The sequence below is a fragment of the Struthio camelus genome, chromosome 20 (assembly GCF_040807025.1).
Source record: "Struthio camelus isolate bStrCam1 chromosome 20, bStrCam1.hap1, whole genome shotgun sequence".
In the NCBI taxonomy this organism is placed as follows: Eukaryota; Metazoa; Chordata; class Aves; order Struthioniformes; family Struthionidae; genus Struthio; species Struthio camelus.
This window is the reverse complement of record NC_090961.1, coordinates 7,055,865-7,078,274: the sequence shown is the minus strand read 5'-3', so window position 1 is coordinate 7,078,274 and position 22,410 is coordinate 7,055,865. Positions and strand designations below refer to the sequence as shown.

At 48.9% G+C, this 22,410-nt stretch overlaps 1 protein-coding gene across 8 annotated transcripts; it reads left to right on the top strand.

The window, feature by feature from the left end:
• The first annotated feature begins 65 nt into the window (after positions 1-65).
• On the top strand, positions 66-22,115 carry MIGA2 (mitoguardin 2). 8 transcript variants are annotated; one of them, XM_068915051.1, is made up of 16 exons: positions 66-184; positions 2,476-2,718; positions 3,308-3,518; positions 4,692-4,804; positions 9,306-9,423; positions 9,959-10,098; positions 11,663-11,780; positions 11,979-12,079; positions 12,707-12,822; positions 13,233-13,305; positions 14,016-14,102; positions 14,836-14,934; positions 15,518-15,652; positions 16,412-16,465; positions 17,459-17,575; positions 18,236-22,115. In XM_068915051.1, the coding sequence occupies exons 2-16, from the start codon at positions 2,623-2,625 to the stop codon at positions 18,434-18,436; spliced, it is 1,779 nt and encodes a 592-aa protein (XP_068771152.1). In that variant the 5' UTR covers positions 66-184; positions 2,476-2,622; the 3' UTR covers positions 18,437-22,115. The 8 variants fall into 8 exon arrangements, with proteins under 8 accessions (XP_068771152.1, XP_068771157.1, XP_068771156.1 ...); XM_068915056.1 differs by having other exon boundaries at positions 70-184; positions 3,323-3,518; positions 11,666-11,780; XM_068915055.1 differs by having other exon boundaries at positions 70-184; positions 3,323-3,518.
• The last annotated feature ends 295 nt before the right edge of the window (positions 22,116-22,410 follow it).

The window sequence follows — 22,410 nt, the reverse complement described above, 5'->3', positions numbered from 1 at the left end:
GCTCGCCGCGCGGATTGGCTCGGAGCGCTGGCGGGAGGCGGCCCCGCCCCGCCGCGGCAGGCCCCGCCCCCCGGCGAGGGTAGGCTGCGGCGCGGGGGAAGGAGACGCTGCCCTTCCGCGGCCATGGCGCGCGGCGGGGGGAGAGGGCGCCTCGCGGTGCGCCGCGCGCCCCCCCCCCGTCACGGTGAGTGGTGCCGCCCGCGCTCGCGGGGGCCGGGCCGGGCGGGCCGCACCATCGCGGTGGGGGAGGGGGACTCTCTCGGGGGCGCAGGAGGCGTGGGAGGTGCGGGAGGTGCCCCGGGGTGCGGGGAGTGCGAGAGGCCCGGTGATCTTTGGCTCCGGGCAACACGGGGAATGCCCCAGGGGTGGGGAGTCGGGGGTCCCCCCCGGGTGCAAGGGGTGCGGGGGATACCCGAGGGGAGCAAGGAGCCCGGAGACCTGCATGGGTGCACGGGGTGCGGGGGATACCCGAGTGGTGCAAGGAGCCCGGGGACCTGCATGGGTGCATGGGGTGCGGGGGATACCTGAGGGGTGCAAGGAGCTTGGGGACCTGCATGGGTGCACGGGGTGCGGGGGATACCTGAGGGGTGCAAGGAGCTTGGGGACCTGCATGGGTGCAACGGGTGCGGGGGATACCTGAGGGGTGCAAGGAGCCCGGAGACCTGCATGGGTGCATGGGGTGCGGGGGATACCCGAGTGGTGCAAGGAGCCCGGGGACCTGCATGGGTGCACGGGGTGCGGGGGATACCCGAGTGGTGCAAGGAGCTTGGGGACCTGCATGGGTGCACGGGGTGCGGGGGATACCTGAGGGGTGCAAGGAGCTTGGGGACCTGCATGGGTGCACGGGGTGCGGGGGATACCTGAGGGGTGCAAGGAGCTTGGGGACCTGCATGGGTGCACGGGGTGCAGGGGATACCTGAGGGGTGCAAGGAGCCCGGAGACCTGCATGGGTGCATGGGGTGCGGGGGATACCCGAGTGGTGCAAGGAGCCCGGGGACCTGCATGGGTGCAACGGGTGCGGGGGATACCCGAGTGGTGCAAGGAGCTTGGGGACCTGCATGGGTGCACGGGGTGCGGGGGATACCTGAGGGGTGCAAGGAGCTTGGGGACCTGCATGGGTGCACGGGGTGCAGGGGATACCTGAGGGGTGCAAGGAGCTTGTGGACCGTCCAGGCGCAGCAGCTCCGGAGGCTGCCCAGGGGCGCATGGTGCAGGCGGTACAGGGATGCCCAGGGGTGCAGAGGGCCCGGGGAGCCCCTCGGGTGCACGGGTACCAGGAGCTTGGGGAGCCCTGGTTGCAGGAGCCAGGCGTGCTGCAATGCTTGTGGGCCATGCCTGGCCAGGGGCAGCGGGAGCACCGCTCGGGTGTTCACTCCTCCGCAGCCTGGCGTGCGGGCATTGCCTTGCCCTGAGCGCCCCAGCGGGGCCAGGGCTCGGGCGAGATGCCCGGGGACAGCGCAATGTCCCTGGTACTGTGCACGCCCCCCATCAGCCAGACACGGGCTGGATCCTGAACCCAGGATTTCTTGCCCCTCGCTGCTCTCTTCTGTGCTCTGGCCAAAACGTTGCGTTTAACCTTGCACTGAGAGCCCGTCACGTGAGTCTGCTCCCTGCAGGCTCCAGCCACCTTGAGAGGCGTTTGCAAATGTGGCTCCCGGATGGGGTCATGCCCTCCCCGGGGCTCGTGAGACCTTGGGTCTGAGGGCGCTGCGAGCGCTACGGTCAGGTAGGAGCAGGTAGTTATCACGCAGCTTTAAAACACGGGATGGGTTTAGCTCGTCGGTGTGGGAAGACACGAGAGCCCGGCCCGGCCGGACTGCAAGCCGCACACGGGAGGTGCAGCGTCGCCGGGCTGCGGTGGACTTGGCTCGCCGGAAAGAGCCAGCGGAGCCAAAGCGTTTCTAACTTTGTTGCAGTTAAAAGACACCCCCAGGTTTCATCACGTTCTTTCCTAGCTCTGTCCTTGACGTGAAGCACGCCTGTCCTCCCCGGCTCCCCGCGCGGCCAGCAAAGCGCCGCTTAAACCTCAGCTGCTTTGAAACCCCTGGGCAAACGCTCTTTTCTCGGTGGCTTTTGAGCAGATCTTTGATGCGGTCGCAAAACTGAGGGGGAGCGGAGTTTTGCTAATTAAAGTGAACACAGGGTTTTTTGGACGAAGGAGTTTTTTACAGGGGGGGCTGCAAACAAAATCCCTGCAACTGCGTGCAGCCGCTTTTGGCGCGCGTGGAAATGTCTGGTGTAGTCGCAGCTATCCAGTTCGAGGATGCTTGGTCTCCTGCTGTAGAGTAGTTTGGGCATCTGCCCCCACGGTTAGTAGGAGAAGCAGAAACTGCTGCTGTCTGGGAGAAAACGCTTTAGCTCTCCTGTTTGGCCCTAGCTGCGGTGCTGCGCTGAGCCTGGTCGGCGTTCAGGAGTGCCGCGCAGAGACGTGAGCGCGCGTTCCCTTCACTCGCCTGTTTTTCCCTCTTCGTGCAGGAAGAGGATTGCTGGCTGAAGACTGACCCCAGGACGCCGAGTCAGAGGTCGAGGGCAAGCTGGGTTTCCTTGTGAGCAGCCAACGCAGCGTCTGCAAGCGCTCTTCCCCGTGGGGGCTCCTGGAGGTGCCGAGGTGCTCGTTCAGACATGGCATTTCGAAGGACAGAGGGGATGTCCATCATCCAGGCCTTGGCGATGACCGTAGCGGAGATCCCCGTGTTTGTTTACACGACGTTTGGGCAGGTACAAGAAGCAGAAAAAGCTTTTCTGACCGGTTCCTTGGATTTTCTCTTTGGGGGTTGCCTGCAGAGAAAGAAGAGCCTGCGTTAGTTGAGAGGGAAGGAGGAACAGCAGGGTGATGCTAGCAGAATTTGGCAATTTTCACGCATCTCATCCAGGGAGAACTCTTGGGTTCAACCTTTCTTGTCTGCAAAGGCACTAAAACAAGATTTTAGTTTTAAAGATGACTAATGTATTCCCCACTTGTAATAATGCAACACTTGGAGCAGTAAAGCTCAGCTGTGTACTGGGGTTTCAGAGCTGCATCTGGATAACTTGGATCTCACGTGTTATGGGCTGCATGCAAACTTTTCAGGGTGTTTTGGTGATGCGCACATTGAGACCATGTTCTCCAGGTTCTGTCAAAATGAGGCTACGCACTTTCTCTGCTATCAAGCAGTAGTTGTATAGTGGGAGTTGTGTTCTGTGGGTGGGAGAGAGAATGCCAAGGTACATTTCAGGTCTGTTACGTTTAAGACTGCTTTAAAAAAAACAAAAGGGGTGGTGGAATTAGTTTTTCATTGTTGCTCTTTCATATCTTTTGTGTTTAAAGTCTGTCTTCTCTCAGCTGCGGCTCTCTCCAGGCCTGCGTAAGGTGCTGTTTGCTACAGCTCTCGGGACAGTTGCCTTGGCTCTTGCAGCTCATCAGTTGAAGCGGCGTCGGCGTCGGAAGAAACAAATCGCTCCGGAGAAGTGCGGCGTTAAGCCTGGAGGGATAACAGTGCCCATCTTGCCAACCAGAAGGATCTCTTCTGTGAAGAAAGGTTGGCCTTGCAAAAAGGGGAAAAAAACCCTAAAAGCTTTAAGTGAGGGTGCAAAGAGGATATTGCTAAAGTAGCATTCAAGGAAAGAGGGTGCGCAGGGAGCGATGGGACCGTAGAAAGTTGCAGGCAAACGGGAGGAGAGGAAGGCAAAGCAGTTTCTGTCTAGTACATCGATGCAAAATGAAATTAAGAACCTCAAACGCAGTGCCAGAGACACAGGGTTAGTGGAGGAAAGAGAGAGACCCTGAGCTGAAAGCCTGTGCGAGCAAAAAGTGGTGGATTTTACAAAGGTTTGCAGTTCCCATCCCCCTTCACACAGGAGGACTCTGGACCCGTTACGCCATGCTTTCCCCAGCAGTAACAGCCGCGAGCGTGCAGTGACCTGGTTCTGTGTTGATCTTGGCAACGCCGGGGTGATGCCTGGCCCATGGGTCCCGTGCACAGCTGCCTCGGTGGGGCTGGAGAGCAGAGGAGAAGTTGGCGTGGGATGGGCTGGGGACGTGGGAGTGTTCGTCCAACTCCGGGCTGGGCTTCCTGACCTTGGGCAGCTTCTTCACCCGCTTGTTTTGTTTTTTGGGCTAAGACTGACCCAGCTCCTGAGCAAAGCACTGTAGGGATTAAGCATTAGTGTTGTGAAATGTATGAAAAATCCTTCAGCGTGTTTAATAATAACCAAGGGAGCACCATTGTCTGTGCTGGCAGCTGCTACGTCAGTGCTCTGCTGGGCCTGAGGGAAGCTGGAGAAGTTTGTCTCCTCGATGCTTTCCATTCGTGCTTGCCCTCTGCCACCCAGAGAGGTGAATATTCATCCCGCGGTCTCAGATCCCCACTGATACTGACTTTCTCAGTGTCTCAAAGCAAAATAGAGAATATAGCAGATCCACGACTCATTTCTAGGTGTTGGATGTTGCTTTGCCCTTCTGTAAAGCCACACTTGACGGGGGGCTGTTCCCCTCCGTAGTCAAGGTGCAGCAAATCCCTTTTGCTTTGCACCAGGTTTTCCTGCGACTGCTGTAGTTTCCTACGTGAACCGCGCTCTCTGTAGCTTGCAAGGACCATGCGCCCAGCAGTACTTGCTGGGACAGTGAGGGTCAGGAGGGCCTGCCTCCATCCTCGGTATGCCCAGGCCAGCAGGCCTAAAAACCTGTTTTTATGTGACCTTCCCAACTGCAGGATACTCCAGCAAGAGAGTCCAGAGTCCCGGCAGCAAGAGCAATGACACGCTCAGCGGGATTTCCTCCATCGAGCCCAGCAAACATTCCAGTTCTTCCCACAGCCTTGCCTCGGTAAGAAGCCTTCTCGGAGGTGTGAGTGTACCTACCCGTAACAAGATCACCGAGTCCTTGGGCTTGCACTGACCAAACCTGTGGAAGCAGAACAGGTTATGGCATAATTAGAGGGCAAGTTCCAATAATAACTTTGCAGTGACCGTCTGGAGTCAGGACTCAGGCACCCGACCTCAAATCAGAGCAGCCTTTTCCCGTGGCCAGGAGCCCCAGGGTATAGCCCACTTCTTCAGCCGGTTGCGAGGGGCTCCAGGGGGGGTACTTGCGAGTGAGACGTGGCTGTGATCCCTCGAGGCTCTCCCTGCCCCCTCGAGGAGTGAGGCTGGGTTGTAGCTGGGTCTCAGGGCAGCGGGGTAGCTCGTCCGCTTCCCTCCGTGGCGGAGGTTTTGGATGGCCCAGCAGCCTCTGGGCTAGCGCAGCCCTCCTGCCTCTATATGGGCTGCTCACAGGTTGACCGGCATGGAGCCAGAGCAGGAGATGACGGTGGATATTTCGCAGGGTGTTTTGGGCTGTCCTGAGCTACCAGAGGCACAGAGCAAACTTTATAGTGCTTTATAGGTCTTAGTTTGGATCAGAAGCTGAGAAACTTAGGCACTGTAACCCGTGTGGGTGTTCAAGTCCAGCAGGGAAGCTCTAAAGCTGCTTAGAATTGTATAAAACTGTTTTTTAAAACCAAATTAACTACCAAAACCAGCTAGCTCTGTTCAGGAAATGGAGCAGTGTAGGAACATGGCCTAGCAGTTCTTCTACCTCCTCCAAAGTCAAGAACAACTTATAAATACAGGTAATTCAGGCCTGGCTAAACAGGAAAAGCTACCGCTGCTTATATCTGCCTCTTGGGGACCAAAGGTAAAAGCACTGGGGAGTTTTTGTGGCTTCAAGCCCTGTTTTACATCCCCTTTGCTCAAAGCCTCTCGTGTTGCTGTCAGAGCAGCAGGCAGCACAAGCAATCCTCCGCTCTGCAGCTTCGCGCGCAGCAGCGTACCTCCTGGGTGCCGCCGCGCGCCGAGGCGGCAATCCTCCGCTCTGCAGCTTCGCGCGCAGCAGCGTACCTCCTGGGTGCCGCCGCGCGCCGAGGCGGCAATCCTCCGCTCTGCAGCTTCGCGCGCAGCAGCGTACCTCCTGGGTGCCGCCGCGCGCCGTGCCGCCGTGCGCCGAGGCTGCTTAGCAACTCTGGAGCAGGAAAGGGAAAAATCGCCCCTTTGAAGGGAGCTATCTGCCAGCAAAGCCCTGCAGTATGTGCTTTATTTTAGCTTGTCCTGTCTGGGTAAAGCACTAGAAACCAGCCAAACACTTGTGCTGGCTGGGGTGAGTCTCCAGCAGGCGGCAGTGCCGGCACAGCGCTGGGCGTGCTGCCCCGCACCAGCGCTGCCCTGGGTGAACTGGGATAAGGTGGGAAGGTTCTTGGGACACATCAGTGCAGACCAGGCTGTGTCCAGCCCTGGTCTCTTCCCCTCCAGGTCCTCTCACATCTGTTTAATTCCCCTGTGGTCTCTCCTTTCCCATGGACAGAGTCTGGGGTTTATATCACTGAAGTCTCTTTCCCTTTTTTCGGACCTGGGGAGGAATTCGCCAGGCAAATGCAATGTTTCCAGGTTATGTGTAATCTTGGAGGATGAGAAACAATTACAGAGTCAGCAAACCTGCCCTGAGTTTTGGACCCACTGTCTCCCAACTGACTTAGTGAATTTGGCTGTAGTAGAGGTGAGGGGAGCTGGCAGCAAAGACCTGCCTCTTCTTAGCCAGCTTTGTGACTTTGGCTTAATCTGTTGGGGAGTGTAACTGCTGACTTCCATGACAAACAAATGCACCGGTTCAAAACCTGCTTTCCATGTTTGTGAACTAGGATCTCTAAATCTTTGCTGAGATCCAGGTTAGAAAAGTCTTTAAATACCCTTTTCCACTACTTGTGCATGGGTGAAGGTGAAAATATAGAGAGAAATCTCTTCCTGTACCCACTTCTCATGGTGTGGGAACAGAGCTTGTGTGACATTGTGCTCCTTACTTGTATGTTAGTTGATCGGGAAAATAGCTCATCCTTCACACAACTGCCGTTTCTGCATGCTTTCATCTGCTTCCCTGTGCTCTTCCTTGCCATCTGGTATATAAGTCTGGTAATAAGCAGCAGTGAATTGCCGACATGCAGTTCTGGATCTCAAGGTGGTTTATTAATGTTCCACAAAGATTAATCAATGGAAGCAGGGCAAGAGCACATCTGTGAGCTGTTCACTGTAGCTTGTTCTCTAACATCGGGGCTCATGTTTGGACATCTTTCACTAAGCCATAGGGACTGGAAATCTTTTCTTTCTACCTTTGTTTAAAGAAAAAAAATCCAACCCAGAAGTTGGGATTTAGCAGAATCTGAACACGCTGCGTTGGTCACCAGCATGTCTTAGCAGGGATGGCTTCAGCCTGAGCCAGGGCTGAGCACCAGTTCCTTAGGGCTTGGGAGAGAGCAGGTGGGTCAAGCAGTTTCTATCAATCTGATATATTTGCACCTTCTCACCTGGTTGAGGGAGGGGATAGGTCTAATCAGGCATTGCTGTTGTGGAAGGCAGTAGAGACCTCCAAGCCTGGCTTTGTATGGCCACTTTGTAGCAGATAGGGTGAGACAGTCTCTGGCTCTCTTCTCTTGAACACAGCAGGGAGCTTGCAACCCTATTGCTTGTGTGCTCTGGCTCTTCATCTTGGCCTCTGGGCTTGCAAGAACAAGGTAGGTGGATTCCCTCTAAAGCGGAAAGGTGACCTTAAACTCTGGAATTGTAAGAAGTAATAAGAAGCCTGCTTGAGATGAGTTTCACGTTAAGCTAAAACTAACCCACAAGTTAAGGGATCTTTTAAGAACCCTTTTCATAAAATGGCTGTCTAGATTTCCACTGGCTCTCCTGAGCTGGAGGAGCCTCCTGAACTGCTTGGATTGAGCCTCTTCATGTTTTTGCAGCCTTCAGAAGTTGAAGATTAAATTCCCCTTGCCAGAAAGGCAGTGTGAATCAGTCTTTGGGAACACTGATTTCTTTTTTTCTTCCATCTTGTTTTGAAGCAAACTGGGTGATCTCTTCCCTTCTGCCCCCTTGCCCCCTGTTACAGAGTAATGCCCCAATTTGTTTGGCTCAGGGTTTCAGGGTTGTTTTTTTTTTTTTTTTAAAGCTCTAGAGGTGAAAATTCAGATTGACCCTTTTTTTCCTAACTTCCCCTTCCCTAAAATCACTTGTTTCTCTTTGTGATTATCAAGTAGTGCTTTGTCTCCCCCTGACCCCAAATCCCTGTTTTACCATAATACAGGACAGTTCATAGTAGTCATTCATCATATCAACCACAAGTGATCTGTGTAAGCTTTGGGAGGGGAAAAACAAAGTAAAAGGCAGTTCAACTGATATATTTGACGTGATATACCCACCAATAGCTATCTAATCACAGGCTGTGCAAACATCGATCACTGATAGGGTTTGAACGCAGCACTTCACTGCGTCAGACTTTAAAAGACACTTATGTACTGGTGAAAAAATTTGGAGGTTGACAACTTGCAAAGTGGATTTTAGCATTCAGCCCTCCTATGAGAAGGTTTGGTTGCAAAGAGGAGAGCAGAAACTCCCCTGGCTGAGTCCTCAGCCATGTTTTTGTCAATAATCTGTTCCCTGTTTGGACTGTGGTTGCTTCTCCTATCAGCTTTTTTTGTGTTGAGAGCTGTGGCCAATATGTACTTCCTATCAAAATCCCTGCCCCCTTGTAGCAATTGCCTTGGAGTTTTCTTTGGCTATTTGTCTCCATCGGTGGTATCCTAGCTAGTGCTCACAGCTGTAAGCTGGCCATTTCCAATGAGGCTTCACTGTAAGCTGGTTGGGAAGGTACTTTCCCCACAGCTCTCTGTGCTTGCAGACACCTTTGTGCTGGGTGGAGAAGGGGGGGTGCTTTTCACTTCACCTGCTCCTCTCCGCGCCTGGCAGCTCTTGGCAGCGTTGGGCAAACCCCAAGGAGAGAGGGTTGGTTTGAACAGGATCACGGCACTAACCTGCTGTCTGCAGGGGTGATCCAGGAGATGGGGTGAGCTGAGCTAACAGCTCTCTGCTCCTGCTCTGGCATTTCCCTCCCACGCCAGCTTCCAGCCACGCATGCCCTGTCTGGTGCTGCCAGAGGTCTCCAAAACTAATTCAGCTCCCTGAGCCAGGAAAAAGCGGGTAGTTTTTGATGGGTTAGAGAGTTGAACTGGCTCATGGAAGGGCCCACAAAGTTCAGAGCTGGGACAAGCTGGACTGCAGCTGCGAGCAGGGTGAAAGTTGTCAGATGGGCTCAGCCGCATGTGGAATCGCAGCCTGAACCCTCAATACCTTCCCCTTCAAAAGTAAGGGAACACGGACACCGGACAGGCACCAGGATGGACATGGGGAAGGGGAAGTGGCTTATCATTCAGGTTTACCGGGTGGTGTTTGGGTGGTTTCACTGCCGATTCTTCCCTTGGAGAGAATTCAAAAGGCATTTGCTTCTTTCTGTTCCCTTCCCCCAGATAGTAGCAGTGAACTCGCCAAGTCCGACGCCGGCATCAGCAGGTCCGTGGGAGGCCCAGGCAACGGGGGATGCTGGAGCAGCTGGCGACTCCAGTGCAGAAAGCCTCTACGTTCAAGGTAAACAAAAACAAGAGTAACATCACCTTGGGAGGGTTATTCCTCTTTGCAAGAGCAGAAATAGCGTGTGAATTTGCGTCAAACGCTACCGGCTCTGTGCGGATGCTCCTCTGTGCTTAGACTGGAAGCTCTCTCCCATCCGCAACTTAAACTCAGGCTCTTGATAGCTATAAAATCCTACTTGCACTTAGACAACGCCAATAGATACAAGTCTTCTGTTTCCTCAGTGAATAATTTGCTTCCAAAATACTGTTCTTCCAACAACAGGCTCGTCCATGGCTTTTGCGCAGAGAACAGTATTTTGAAAGTACCATGGCAGATGTTTTAACTGGTTTAGGGGTGTTCTCGTTAACTTCTAATCCAAACTAAACCATATTTAAAGGGGAAAGAAATAGAATAAATTTACTCGTTCCCATCCGTTTGGGAGAGGCTTCCCTCTTTGCTGAATTACCTGAGCAAGTGAGGACTCTTGCTGGATCGCTCTGTTCCTGCGCGGCTCTGTGATCTCATGGCTTGTGTTTGGTCACGTCTCCAGGCATGGAGCTGTTTGAGGAGGCCCTGCAGAAATGGGAGCAGGCGTTGACCATCCGGCAGAGGGACAGTGCTAGTACCAGCACCCCGGTGCCCTGGGACAGCAGGAAACACCAAGAGTCCACGTCTGAGGACATCCCAGAGGTAGGGCCCTGCTTTTCCCTTGCTTTTGCCAAATGGGGAAGAGGCTGAAAGGCCAGACTGGATGCTAGAGCCAGGAATTAGTAGGAGATTAAACACTAAAGAGCAAATTCAGGGCAGAGTTGGGCCAGACTGTTTAAGAGCTGTCTGTATCTGCAGCTTCCTTATCCAGTTTGAGTGGGTGTGTTTTTAATTTCATTTTCTTCTTCTCCTTTTTGTTTCTTTTTTTTTTTTAATAAGTCTCTCCCCCTCACTCTCCAATCTTTCTACCCACCTTTCAGCATCTCAAGTCAGTTGCTGTCATGTGACTTCCTACACAAGACTCTGCTGTCTGAGAAAAGGCTGTAACAAATGCATCACCTGAGTGGAAAAAATAGCTTTTTGCCTGACGGTGTTGTGTCTGTAGCTTACTAACACATTTGCAAGTGGAGCTCTTGGTTGTCGCTGTCGCTTCCTAGGGAGCTGTGAGGAGAAGCAGAGGCCAGCTGCCTCTGTGCATTAATGAGTAAAGCTAAGTGGTAACTCGGCAGGAGCTAAGTGTGCCCATCTGCTGAGTGACTGGGGCAGGGAAGTGGGTAGCTCCTTCTACCTACAGCTGCAGAACAAGTATTTTAGGACATCGCCCTCTTGTCTCGGACCTGAGGACTATGCTGGGAAGATCCCTGATAAAAGGGGAGATGGAAACTTGAAAGGCTCAGTGGTGACCACAGAGCTAAAAAGAGAGCAGCTGTAGCTGAGGATCATGAGAAGAGCTAAACTGCGAACTCGCCAGGAGTTTGTGTTGGTGAAAGACGTTCCCAGGCTCTTATAAACAAGGTCTGGTGTAGTAAGTATGTGGGATGTTTGTCTTTTTGTGGTGGATAATATTTATCCACGTCAAATCTGGATTCTCTTCTTGCTGTCTCTCCTTGAAGTGTCCTACAGTGTTTCTACAACTGCCTTAAAAACAGTTGCTTCATTATCAAAATAGATTTTGTGCTTCTTGTTAATGCTTCTATCTGCTGGGTGAGATATTCATGCAGACACAGGGGTATGAAGGCAAGATGCTATGTAAGTTTTACTACTCTCCTTCATTGTTTCTGTCCACCTGTCCTAACAGCCAACTTTGCTTAGGCCCAGCGCCTTAATCCAAGGACTCTTATTCTGTTGTCCAGCTCTGGATACTCTATTGTATTCAATGCAGAGTTTTCTGATGTGAACAAACATTCCCTCTTGAAATTAGGCAAAAGTCACAAGTAAAGAGAAGTAAATGATCTGTAATTCATTAAAAGGCCTTTTTTCCTGGATGGCAGGTTAAAGTTCTTTCTTTCCTCCTTAAAAGAAAAAAAAAAAAATTCTGAAGCTAAAAATGCCAAAGTGTTTGTAAAGGCTGTGTAGAAGCTTCCCTCTTCCCTTGCGTTACTAGCTGTATTGTAGGATTAATGAGTTGTGATTTTTTTTTTTTCTTTAAACTAGTTAATCTGCAAGCTGTAAATCCTATTTGACTGAGAACTTCCTTCCATATCTGTGCTGTCAATCTGTCTCTGTCCAGTGGGCTAATTAAGGGTAGTGTTTGTGTGTGTTCAAGGAGGGGTCCCAGAAAAGGGAGTTTGCTGAGAAGCTAGAGTCCCTCTTGCACCGAGCCTATCACCTGCAGGAAGAGTTTGGGTCTTCACTTCCGTCGGACAGCATGCTGCTGGATCTGGGTGAGCTGGGTATGGAAGCTGGGTTAGAAATGAATTAGAAGGGCCAGTTTTCTCTCTCTTTTTATGTCCTTTCTGTAAGCCAGGCAATGAAGTGGTGACAAAAGGGCTATATGGGAGGGTGGGGGAGAGAGCACAGTGGCCAAGACGAATAGCAGTCCATACAGTATCTAGCAGATGCATTTTCTTCCTCTTCTCCAGAGAAGACTCTAATGCTTCCATTGTCAGACGGGTCACTACGACTTCGGACAGATGATGAAGACAGCTCGATTTCTGAGGACTCCTTCTTCTCTGCAGCAGAGGTGACTTAAGTTTCCAGCTGTATGTAACAAACCAGCTGCTGGGAGGGGAGCCGCAAAGACTGTGGAGCCAAACAATTCTTGTTAGAGAAAGATGATAAAGCATGGAGCGGTAGCCCCAGGCTGAGGCTTTGGAGGTTCATGCTGGACTTTAGGAAAAGCTATTTCAGTGGGGGAATGGTGCAGCCCTCCCCAGGAAGGCCTGGGAATCTCACTGCTTGGAGGTTTTCAAGACTTGTCTGGACCAAACCATGACTGACCTGATCTAGTGTCAGCAGCAGTCCTGCTTCAAGTGGGAAGTTGGCCTAGAAACCTCTGGAGGTCTTTTTCCATCGACGTTACCATGTCATCTTACTGTCTACTGCAGAAAAGATGCCTTAACAGCTAGAAAAGTGCCACTAACATAATGTGGCTTGGTTGTATAAATGTTTTGGGGGATATTGAGCTGCATCAGGGCTGAGGCAGCTTTTGAAACTGGTGGGAAAAGAAATATCTTTGCCTGAAATAGTTGGTACTGACCAGAGCTTGCCAGCTGAAGAAGGCACATCTTGCTTGTGTGCAATCTCTGCGTATTTGCAAATATTTAACAAGATCATTTTGCTCTTCCCATGTCTCCTGCTATCTTTACAGCTCTTTGACTCTCTTCATTTTGAGGAAATACCGTTCCATCTTTCTAAGCCAGTAGCTGCGTATGAAGAAGCTTTGCAGTTAGTGAAAGAAGGGAAGGTTGCGTGCCGGACACTGAGGTGAGGTGCTAGCTGGAGTCCTGGGTCATTGCTTCAAAGCTCCTTTGAGCAGTGTGGACACAGTATTTGCCTTACAGCAGCCCTGGAACCGGAATAACCCTGGGGGGCAAGGAACTCTTAGCATCTTTCCTGCCAGTTTGGACCTCCTGGAGAACTAGCCCCAGATTTTAGGATGTGCATGTTAAGAAATAGGGTAGTTGTCTCAGGAAATCAGTAATGAGAAATATAACTGTTCTGTGTGGCTGTGCTGTAATAGCCTTCAGAGAGGTGCTGTGGTCCCCTGGTGCCCTGTATGAAAGGGAATGCAGTTACTTTCTCGCAGAGACTGGGATTTTTTAGGGGTGTTGGGTGCTAGGAGAACAGGCATCAGGAGAGCTGGAATGTATGCAATCCTTCCCTTTTCCCTCTAGGACAGAGCTGCTAGGCTGCTACAGTGATCAGGATTTCCTAGCAAAGCTGCACTGCGTCAGGCAGGCCTTCCAGGTAAGAACGCCTTGGCCGTGGCGCTCCCGACTGGCTGTCCTCGAGGCTTGCAGGCTCTCGTGGCGAGTGGCTCTTGGCAGCACTGTCTTCTCTTCCATCCGTACAGGAGTGAAGTCTTCCCCCCCCTGCAGCAAGTAAAAGCAGAAGCAGCAGCCCAAGCTTCCCTTGTTTTGCTCTATGATCCTGTCCCGATTGGTTTGATGTGGAGAGGGAGAGGATCTCCCTGTCTCCATGGCCAGCTGAGTAGCGGCTATGTGGCCGCTAACGTTGTCCGTTACAGTTCTGGGAAGGGAAAGTCTGGGAATTCAGAGCGGCACCGAAGCTGCTACTCCCACTTGGGGACTTTCCACTCTAACCGGGCCAGATTCAACCCTCTGCGGTGGGGGAGCAAGGTTTCTGTCTCCTCCCTCCAATGCCCTTGCTAGCAAACTATTTCTAGAGCCTAAATAGAAAGGTCTTGGGCCCTGGCCCCACTAGCAGCCAGCGGCTCCCATGCCTTTGTTCTTGCTGCTTCCAGTCTTCCAGCTGAATTTTGAACTTTCTTCCTGGAGAAAGCAATCTTGTTTCATAGACTCTAGCCTATTAAAGGCTAATGGTATTGGTGTACACAGCACTGCACTGCTTTGTGCCCTGTCCCTTTTTTTTCCTCCAAACTCAGGGTTCACACCAGCCTAGGTGTTCACAGGAGACTTCTTGTATTCCCTTTGCAGGAGCTATTGGAGGATGAAAGCAACCAGCTGTTTTTTGCAGAGGTTGGGAAGCAAATGGTGACAGGACTAATGACAAAAGCTGAAAAGGTAGGAAGTTTGAACGATCGCTCGGCTGTGTCAGGTGAACACAGGGAGTTGCGTTTCTCCATCTCAACCTAGAGTTCGTCCATTGTGCTGAAAGGAGAACGCTTAATCTTTGTTCTGGTCACCATTATGACAATTAAAATATCTGTGTTTTTTCTTTTGTGTAACCAAATTCTCTTGTAAGTGGCTCTATGCAGCTCCTGTGAACGGTCCGGTACTATGCCTCATTGGAGAGAAGAGAGGGTACAGAGAGCATAAGCTGGCTTCCTGCCCAGAAATATGGGAGAGGGAGAAGACGATCCCACCTTTGCGTCAACCGTGTGCCAGTTCTCAGATCATTGGCTTAGTCACTAGTCATCCCCTAAACAGGGAGACAGTCACTTACACAGTAGGAAACAGGGATTCTTACTGGAACCACATTGTGTATAGGTGCCTCTAACCACTTCCTTAAAGATAGTTGAACAACATAGCTGCTTGCAGCAGCTGAGCCTGGGATCATCCATGCCCCCCCCCCCCCCCCCCCCCCCCAAAATTAACTCTCTCTCTTTGCGAAGTGTATTTTGGCTAAAAACTTTGGCCAGGCACACGTCGTGGTGGTGGTATTTTTTTTTTATAATCTTTATTTATTTTTCTTAGCTCAAAATAGATTGGCCAAACTTTGAAATGTCCACACAACTGTTTCACCTTCTGGTTTTTTTTTTTTTTTTTTTTCCCCCTCTCCTCTGCTCTCTCCCAGAATCCCAAAGGCTTTCTGGAAAGCTACGAAGAGATGCTACGTTATGCACTGAAGCAAGAGACCTGGCCGACCACTCAGCAGGAGCTGGAGGGAAGAGGGGTTGGTAAAGACTTTCTCTCTAGAAAACTGCAAAGGAGTTGGAGTAACTGATATGTAGGAATGGCCCAGGAGTGAAAGAACTGCTGAAACGTGATTATTTTGCAGGTGTACACTGGAGGGCAGGGGAAGCGTTTGGATATTTAAACTCTGTGGCAAATCAGGGTATCTAGTAGACTACTCTAATATATGGGGAAGGAAATACCTCTAATCAGGACTGAGATTGCCTTCAGCAATGTCAGCAGTGGTTTTTTTTTTTCCTTAAACAAAACAAAAACTCAGAGTTCTGCACAGCCAGCTTCTTCTGGAGGGCACAGCTACTGTCTCTAGCTGTGTAAGATTTGTTTGCCTTTTGACTGGACTTCTCCTGGACACAAGATTAATAAGTCCCTTGGCCAGCCCCTCTCTTGATGCCGTGAGTGCTGCCCACTGAACTGAATGAACACAGCTCAGTCCTGTTATGTCCGTGCCAAACTTCCATTCGTTCTGTTTTGCTGTTTTAAGCCAAAAGAAAAAGTTCATCTCGATGGTGTCTTTTTAAGCCTGTTTCCTTTACGAACTGTCGAACTGTTCTGCTGTCTGGCAGGTGGTGTGCATGAGTTTCTTTGATATTGTGCTGGATTTCATCCTCATGGACGCTTTTGAGGACCTGGAGAACCCTCCCTCCTCTGTGCTGGCTGTGCTGCGCAACCGGTGGCTCTCCGACAGCTTCAAGGAGACGGTGCGTGAAACGGGTAGTCCTTGCTTGGAGCATGAGATCACAGTGCCAAGGCTAGAAAAGGGTATAACTACAGCTGTCCTGGCTGAGCTGGATTTTTCCCTTAAAAATATCTTGCTTTCCTGAAACTCCAAACAGGCTTCTGGTACATGTAAATTGTTTACAGGAAAGCTTTCCTTTAAAAGCAGCTGGGTTGGCTCCAGTAGGCTTACTTCTCTAGCAGCCATTATCAGTGATGCCATGGAGATGTTAAAAGATAACAGCGTACACTTTCATGAATGAGAATAAGAGGATCAAAATATGGGGAAAAACAGTGTTTTCTTTGCAGCTGGCCGTTCATTCTGGTGGTATCTCGGTAGACATTGAGGCATGAATAGCAGCACTTTCTTCTAGTCCTGGCCAGATGCATGTATAAGAATAATCAGTTTTGAGGACTGAGATGATGATGGTTGGCAAGTCCCTTCCAACTGTTACCTGCTTACACAGGTAAGGTTGTGTAAGCATGCACATGCAAGCACGTGCTGGGGTGCTTGCCAGCCGTGCCAGATTGTATCAGCGATCTTCAAACACGCTCTGGCTGATCTGCAGAGGATCTGGAGCAGCCGAATTTGCTTCCATTTCCTCTTAGATTTTCTAACTGATTTTAGAATTGTTGGCCACAAAAGGGCCACTGCTTTAATATTTTGATGGCAATGTGTTTGTGAACTCTGTTTTTCTGGAAAGTAAACCCAGTAGGTGATTGTCTCTCTCCCTTAATTGTAGGCCCTAGCAACTGCCTGCTGGTCAGTTCTGAAAGCAAAAAGAAGGCTTCTGATGGTGAGTGAAATAAATTAAAAGTGAAAGAATGTAGCATGGTTGAAAAGATATGACATGGATCTTGCCATGGATATTACACCTAAGTGGTATAAGAATGAACTGAATCATGTTCTTTGTGACGCTTGGGAGTGCTGGGGTCCTGCTGTTGTGCCTTTGCCTCAGTACCACAACAGTTTTTATTGAATCAGTTCTGAGTTTATTCTCCTTAATGAGAGGAATCAAAAAAGTGTTCCCTGTCCGGTGTTCCATCTCCCTGCTCACAGTCCTGCAGGAATGGCCCCAGACAGCAAGGGACTGCTCTTGACTTGTAGTTTACCTGCTGGCAGCATGATGGGCTCCTGCGCTTCCCTGCTTCCCAGCACTGCCAGTTGACCAGCTTTGGCTTAATGCGTTTCCCTTAAACCTGTGGCTTCTTAAGGGCTCACAGCAGATGAGTTCATGGACCTGGAGAACAGGAAACTGCAGCTTCGCAGCCCCAGTTGTGCCACAGGGCCTGTGGCATCTGGCAAGTTTTCAACTCCTATCCCGCAACCAGATGGTACGACTGGATTTGCCTCATGAGATGATACAAAGCGTAATGAGAGCTTTGGAAGCTGGCCTGGCATGGTCATGCAGTAGCTCTGTTGGCTCTTGATGTAGCACTAGTCACCTCATTCTGGAGAAGCTTAGATAATTGCATGCTCTTTCTCATGTTAGACCAAAGACTCTCTTTATCATCTCTGGACTATAAAGACTACCCAATGGTTACCTTCCATTTTCTTCTATTTACTTTCCTCCTGGAATATTAGTTTAGAAGCGTGAACATAGAAAGCTCTAACAATCCTTCAAGGGTTCTCAAAGATAAATATAATTCTGCAGGAAGAGATGTTCTATGTAGCTCTTCAGTTACTGAAATGCGGTGCTTTCTGGCATGGAATTTGGTAGATTCTATATAATAAGCTGCTAATTCTGTCTGAGAACTGAGAGGTATCAATTTTTCTTGCCTCGTGGCAGGTACCAGATGGCTTTATCTCTCATTTCTACTCCGTATCGGAGCATGTCAGTCCTGTTCTAGCCTTTGGTTTTCTGGGGCCCAAAGAGCAGCTATCTGAAGTCTGCGCTTTCTTCAAGGTAAGTTGACTTTTCTGTACCTTGTCTGTGTGGGAGTCCTACTGTCTTGTGGCTTAAAGCTTACAGACTGGTGCTTTTGATGGTTAGTTTTGACTGAAATACTATGAAGAAACTTGGCTCTGTACAAAAGCCTTCTACAAAACACCTGTTTTTTGAAATGCAGATTGCTGAATTAAGATTGATAAGAATTCCCATCATGATTTACCATGGCTGATAGCAAAACTAGGTCTGACGAGGTCACTTTGCACCATCCTTAGTGGAAAAGAATAAGGGTATATATGCATATGCTTAAAGAATAAGTTACTGAAGCGTACATGGCATCTTACAAGTTGCGCATTTGATCATAAAGCCTAAATCCTGTTTTTATTTTTTTGTTGATGAAACCATGAGAGGCTGATTTTTGCATTCATAAAACGTTTGATGTGGCTATTGCAACAGAGATTAGCACTGCACTCCTGACTTTAGGAGTTCTGCTGTCCTGTTTGCTAGGCATGAGTGGTTTAGCCACAGAAGTAATACGCAGCCTGAAGTAGATCTTTACTTGCTGGCAGATGTGCAAAATTCCATATGGGATTCTCTGCTTGCTGCAGTCCAGGCAGTTGGTATTGGAAGGTGTGAGAGAAAGTCTTCTTACTGTCAACCTTCCTCATATCTTTGCAGCACCAGATAGTACAATACCTGAAGGACATGTTTGACCTGGACAATGTGAGATACACAACAGTTCAGTCACTGGCAGAAGACATTTTGCAGCTGTCACGGCGACGCAGTGAGATCCTCTTGGGGTATCTGGGCACCGAGACCTCCCCTGAGATGAATGGCATGCTTCCCGGTGAAAATGAACCGCTGAAGGAGCTCATCTGATGTGAATCAGGGGAGGAAAAACGGTTTCATATAAGGACGTTTTTTCCTCCCACAAGTGGCTAAAACTACCTGCAACGGTCAGTGGTGGCAGCAAGACTTTCTCAACACACAGCAACCTGGTGGGACCGTCTGCTTTTTGTAGCCAGTAGTGTTTGCTGGGATGGATCCTGGACCACTTGCCAGCTTATGGTTTGAATTTCTTCTTTGTTCCACCTTCCTGTTCTTTTTTTTATTGTTATTTTTGATGTGTCATATGAACTATGAACTGCCTGGGCCCAGATTTTTGCCCCATTTTCTTGAATGGGGCAACATATGTACCCGTTCCACCTGTGCGTTATCTGGGAGATGCTTTCTGATGTTTACGATCACATAGGGGAGCAGGAACATCACTGGTAAATTCTCCACTTCACCCTTAGGTCTTCAAAGATAATTTAAGGGGATTTGTTTGCTTTGGGAATTTTTAATGTTATTTCTCTGCTGTGTCTCTTCAGACGTTACTGCTGATTTTTACCTTACCTGTTTTAACACATGCAATGTGACTAGCAGAGATTTCTTTTCCCAGGGAGGAAGAAATACTTCTGTAAAGCACTGAAGTAAAATGCAGACTTTTGTAACCGGCCTGAAGCTCTAAGGGAGTCAGTCTCTTCCCTCCGTGTTGCTGTTCTTTGCAGGCCAGATGTCTGGCTCTGTACTGTGGTCATCCGCACGTGGGAGACTGCTGAAGTCTGTGTTTGCTTCTAAGACAAACTAGTGTGAGGAGGGGGTGGGTTTGTATCTTGCCTGTGCACGCACACAGTCTTTAACATCCATCAAAGTGCCTTGCTATAATTCAGAATTGGCCAGTAACAGTTTTCATGAAGTACATAAGCAGAGGGACCTGGCATAGAGCGGTGTCGATTGCTGTTATGCATAAGGCAGTAAGAGATGAGGTGGTTGGATGTGATGCACAAAAAGGATTATGTGTGCAGGTAGCTGGAGAGCTGGGGTCAAGCTGTTAGAGAGGAAACAACTTCTTATGTAATTTTTCTATAGTAAAAAACATGATGTAATTTTGGATAGATACCAAATGCAGGCGTAGTAGGTCCTTGCCATGCTGAGAAGGGCTCTGCTTAAATATCCTGATACTGGCTTTAGAGCTGGCACCTGAAAGTTAGCTGCTCTTGATCACGTGCTGAGTTGGATGCTAGTGTAAGACAGCAGCATTTGAGTGAGCTGGCCTTGAGGCCGTCCTGGGTTTTGTTTGAGATTTGCAGTGATATGCTTAGTGCTCCGATTGTAATGCCACAGATGAAGGCTGAGGGTGCTGCCTGTCTTTTCTCCTGTTTTTGTCCACATATGGCTCCAAATCCCAGCCTCAGATTGAGGAGGTATTCAGGGAGAAGAGAATGAGGGCTTTCACAACACTAAGCTTCACTTTTTTTCCCCAGTGATTTGTTATCCCTTGTGTCTTATCCAACTATGTTTGTCTGAGTGAAAAATTTAAGAATCTGGAGTTCCCGTAGAAGGGGAAAGTCAGTACGTGGACTTGGAGAATATAAATCTTTTCTTTTTCCTTCTTCGTATCTTTAGTGTGGATTCTGCTAGTAAAAGGAGGAAGGAAATAAGCAGGGAAAAAGTAAACAAGGAGGTGTGAAATGAGTAGCTAATACTCCTGAGACCCTTGCAAGAAGGGAGTGGAGCAGGCAGCACCTGCTGCTCTACAAGCACATCAGACTGATGCGGCTTATCCTGAATACTAGATTAATGCAATACATAAGAAAATGGTGAGGCGGAAGTGAGGAACAGCAGTCCTTGGTAAGGCTTCATGGAATAAACTGCTATGAGAAGGATGTAAGGGAGGGTATTGAAACTAGGAAAGGTTTCTGAGGTGTCTTGCTCCTGCCATCAGGCAGTGAGAGAAGAAACGGAGGGTGTTGTATTAGCAGGTCATACCTGTTACATGTGGACCGTGATTCAAAAGCATGTTAAATTCTGAAAGCAAGTAACTTTGCCAAAAATATTTTGTAGTGCTTTGTGCTCTTGTGTGGCTGGTTTAGAAGAAAGAGCAACTTCAGCAGCTTTGTATAGTGGTTAAGCAGATGCTAAAATGTGAAGATTAATGTAATAAGCTGGATTGTAATTCTAATGAATCAATGCTGTTCATTTCAGAGATTTTTAGAGTTGTTTTATTTGTATTTATTTACTACTTTGAATGTCTTTAGGCCTTGGTGCTTGGGGCAGCCTGCCTGCCTTGCGTACGGACAAAAACACTGACTTTGGTTTTTTCACATCCTCACAGGAGAGGATATTAAAACAGGGTGTCCATGAAGCAAAACTTGCCTTGTGGCTTTTTAAGCTAAGAAACTGTAAATTCTTAGTCAATCAAATGGAAGAAAGACACTTTTATTACCATTTTATTCTCTTCCTTAGCCCCTATTCCAAATAGGGTACGCTGCCCTTCCAGCAAAGGTAAAGAGGAGTCTTCGTCAAGAGCACTTAGAGCTTTTTTTGAAGGTTGAGGTTTCCCCCTTCCACCCGCCAACGCTAACTTGTTCCTGCACAAGCCAAGGATGTCTGCTGAGACAAACTGATTCTTCCCTTTACTGGGGAAGAAGTGAAAGTTTTCTAAAAGCCCCTGTCCTATTTCATTCCTGCTCTTTCTCCCTCCCCCAGTAAAACACATTGCAGCTACAGAGGAAAGGCAAAAGAAAGAAGTGTTTGCAGGCTTTAAAGGATGCCGCTCAGATCACTGGGTTCAAAGGAGGTGTTCCTGTGCAAGAAGCTCTCCTTGACCTGAAGGGGTTGGTAAGTGACCTGCTGCATTAAGCTCCTTTGGACATGAACCCAAATAGAGGTTTGGGCTGCTCCTGCTTACCCTTCCGCAGCAGAGCTTGGCTGAAGTGGGCAGCCACCTCATACACATCTATTTTGCAGGGTAGAGTAAAAGGTTATAGTTGAGCCCCTGTCTGCCCTCCAGCTTAGTAAGATAATCACTAGAAAATCTTTTTGTTCAGCAGCATGTTGTGTTTGGAGCAAAGGAACTTCTTCAGTATTAGTAGCAGATGAGATAGATATATTTGGGTAGAATCTCTAGAGATAAGGTATTTGCCTCTTATTACGATGAGCCCTTGTTCTCAAGGGGTTAAATCATTCTGGGCTGACACTTGCAAGATTTTAGCACTGATGAGGATTTAAAATGGCTTAGCAGCTATAAAATAAAATCCTCCAATAGTTTCTGATGCTTAAACAGAATTCTAAATATGCATGACTTTCAATTTTTATGTGGAGGTTGTTCTGACAAGCTTCACTAGTGCTTAAAGTACATACTCAATACTTCAGTATGTATTTAGAGACTACACCGAATGGCTCTAAAAGGGTCCTTATGATCTTTAAATCACAATTATCTTAATAAAAAAAATTATGAGGAAAAACTGCCTTGCTGTATCTACGAGACCAGTGTGGCTTTACAAGGAGGTGGGAAAGCAGAATTTTATTTACCCTTCTTCAGTAGAACATTCCTCTGCCATATCTGAAACTAATGAATGTAAACTTGTGCCTATATTTTCTTGCTTTCCTAAAGATGTAAAGATTTGTTCTTGTTTTGCTTCTTCTTTGCAGCTATTTTTTTTTTTTTTAAATACCTCTCATCTTAGGATGTGGGCATTAAAACAAGTCAAATAAAACTTTCCCTCACAATCTCGTTTTTTGTTTCTAAATTTTGCTAGTGAAGCTTGCTAGAAGCTCTCAGTCTCCGTTTTCTGATGCGGATGATAGTTCTGGTGATACCTCTCGTGTTAGATGGCTTAAAACAAGACTCTTTCTTCCTAGCGTCAAAATGCTAAACTTAAGCAAATCCTGAGGGTTTTGCATGCATGAACAGTCTTCCTGGTAGTATTAAAGATAAGTTCTTAAAGGAAGTGAGCTAGAAAATAAACAAGACAACTCATCGTACTTCTGGCAATGGTTGACAACTCTGGCACTGCATTTTTCAGACT